This window comes from Triticum dicoccoides, chromosome 6A, assembly GCF_002162155.2.
Source record: "Triticum dicoccoides isolate Atlit2015 ecotype Zavitan chromosome 6A, WEW_v2.0, whole genome shotgun sequence".
In the NCBI taxonomy this organism is placed as follows: domain Eukaryota; kingdom Viridiplantae; phylum Streptophyta; class Magnoliopsida; order Poales; family Poaceae; genus Triticum; species Triticum dicoccoides.
The window spans coordinates 551,259,348-551,261,643 of NC_041390.1; the positions used below are offsets into that span (position 1 = coordinate 551,259,348).

At 57.4% G+C, this 2,296-nt stretch overlaps 1 protein-coding gene across 1 annotated transcript; it reads right to left on the bottom strand.

Moving 5' to 3' along the window:
• Positions 1-369: 369 nt before the first annotated feature.
• Positions 370-2,290, bottom strand: LOC119317856 (transcription factor TCP14-like). Its single transcript, XM_037592355.1, has one exon. The coding sequence runs from the start codon at positions 2,064-2,066 to the stop codon at positions 852-854; it is 1,215 nt and encodes a 404-aa protein (XP_037448252.1). The 5' UTR covers positions 2,067-2,290; the 3' UTR covers positions 370-851.
• Between the last annotated feature and the right edge of the window lie 6 nt (positions 2,291-2,296).

The following is a 2,296-nucleotide window of genomic DNA, read 5'->3' on the forward strand; positions in this document are numbered from 1 at the left end:
AAGATTGTTTAGATCACTATATAACGATTGTATATTTCTTTTCAGAGGGAGTACATTATAAAAACCGTATTGTTGGATTCGTATTCAAAATAAGTTTTCGAGCATTCAAATGACACTAATTTTGTGGTCAAATGTTATATTTTTCTAGTTAAAACTAAGGTCAAAGCTCGACAAAAATATTAGGGGGACAGACAAATAAAGCCGGACGGAGAAAGTGCCCGCCAAAGAATTTTATTTGCGGTGGATCAGGCATGATCATAAGTTGGATACCATGGGAGAAAGAAAAAGGACGTTGGCGGATCAATAACCCTAGCTAGCTAGCTGGTTGATCAAGAAAGAACAAATCGATTATAAGGAGCACAAGCAGCATGCAAAATGGAATAAATGGCCCTGCATGGTGTAAAATAACTTGAAAGCTAGGACTAACAAAGCTTGGTGGCAAACAACAAAAATGAACCATCGATCGATCACGGCAGGTGACGAATGCCATGCCTGATGAAAATCTCTTCCGCTCGCATTTGATCAAACCCTAATGCTAAAAGAACAAAAATAAACAATCTCTCTTGCTGCTGCTGCTGCTGCTGCTGCTGCTGCTGTGTTTCCGTCCTCTTCTCCAATGGCACACCTCGCTCTTCCACTCACAAGCACAAACGTACGTGCGCTAAGTATGACGATGATGATCTAAATGCCATGGGATCGCAGCCGAGTGTAATCCTTGCGAGTTGTCTAATGTCTAGGAGTGGAGGAAGGAAACCACAAAAGGAAAAAGAAATCAAAGACAAAGAACAGATCAAAGCCACACCAGAGACCAATGCATGCGATGCGATGCGATCCTCGGAGGCCCGCCCGGCCTACGACTCGCTGGTGCTCATGCTCTCATGCCGCTCGCCGCCGCCGCCACCACCTCCGTGTTGCTGCTGGCTAGACGATCCTCCTCCACCGCCGCCTCCTTGGCCCGCCGCTGCTTCCGCCGCCTGTGTCCGGTACGCGTTCAGCGCGGCGAGGATCCCCATCTGCCCCTCAGTCCCGCCTGCGCCACCGCCGCTGCCTCCCACTGGGCCGAGCCCCAGCTGCTGGCCGGGTAGCAGCGCCATCGGTGTAGGGAAGTTCATGAAATGTAGCCCGCTTGGCACGCTCCCACGATACACGGCAGCCGCGGCGCCGGCGCTGCCCACCTGCGGGAAAGTCCAGATCGACTCACCACTTCCTCCTCCACCGCCGCCGTTGCCGCCGCCGGAAGGCGCCCCGCTGCCCTGCGAGTAGTTGCTTGGCACCATCCAGACGGTGCCCGGCATTTGGCTCTGCGTGTACCCCGCCATCTGCTGCTGGTACTGTTGCTGCTGCTGCTGCTGATGATGTTGTTGTTGTTGTTGCTGCTGCATTTCTTGCTCCCATCGCCGCTTCCTCGAAAGGTCGGCGGCTGCGGCAGCGGCAGCGGCTGACGGCGATGGCTGCACGTCAAGACCGACGCTACCCGAGTGGAAGTTGAGCAACAGCGGCGACGGCGTCGACGAAGACGAGGCGGGGCCTTCGGGCGGGTACCCGAGTCCGACAACCCGGTCCCACGCGTCGGCACGGGAGCCGAACCTTACGCCGGGGCTCGGCAAGGCCCCGCGGAGGTGGGCCGGGATGGAGAGCGAGGAGCCAGATGAGCGGAGGGAGATGTTGAGGGAGGTGAAGTTGGCCGGGATGGTGCCGGTGCCGGTGGCCGCGATCACCGCCGGCTCCGCCTGCTGCAGCAGCCACTCGATGGTCTCGCCGTCCGTCTTGTGCCCCAGCTCCCGGGTCAGCTGGAACACCCTCGCAGCGCACAGCGCCGGCATCCGGATGCGCCGTCCCCGGCCCTCCACCTTGGTGTGCCGGTCCTTGGTCGACGTCCGCTTGGGCACCGCCTTCCGCACCTGCATCTCCCCTCCGGCGGCACCGCCAGCGGCTGCTCCATTCCCGCCGCCCCCCGAGGTGCCCCCCGCAGCCGAGCTGGAGCACGGTTGCTCCTCCTTCTTCTCGAGGAGCTGCAAGGGGAAGTTGGGCCTCCGGCCGCCTCCGGCGTCTCCGGCGATGTCCATGGTCAATTAGGCCATGTTATATACACACACAACCATCTCTGGGTGTATATGCTTTGGCCGGGTAAACGGGTGGTTGTTTGCAGGAGAGGGGAACGGATTTGATGCCGCCGACCGCTTCTTGTGGGTCTAGCTCGAGATTCGTTAGGTGTGATGGAGACGACGGTAGAGAGAGAGAGAGAGAGTCCAGGAGCTAAGCTATGAGGTAAAGATTATAGGTTTGGAAGGAATCC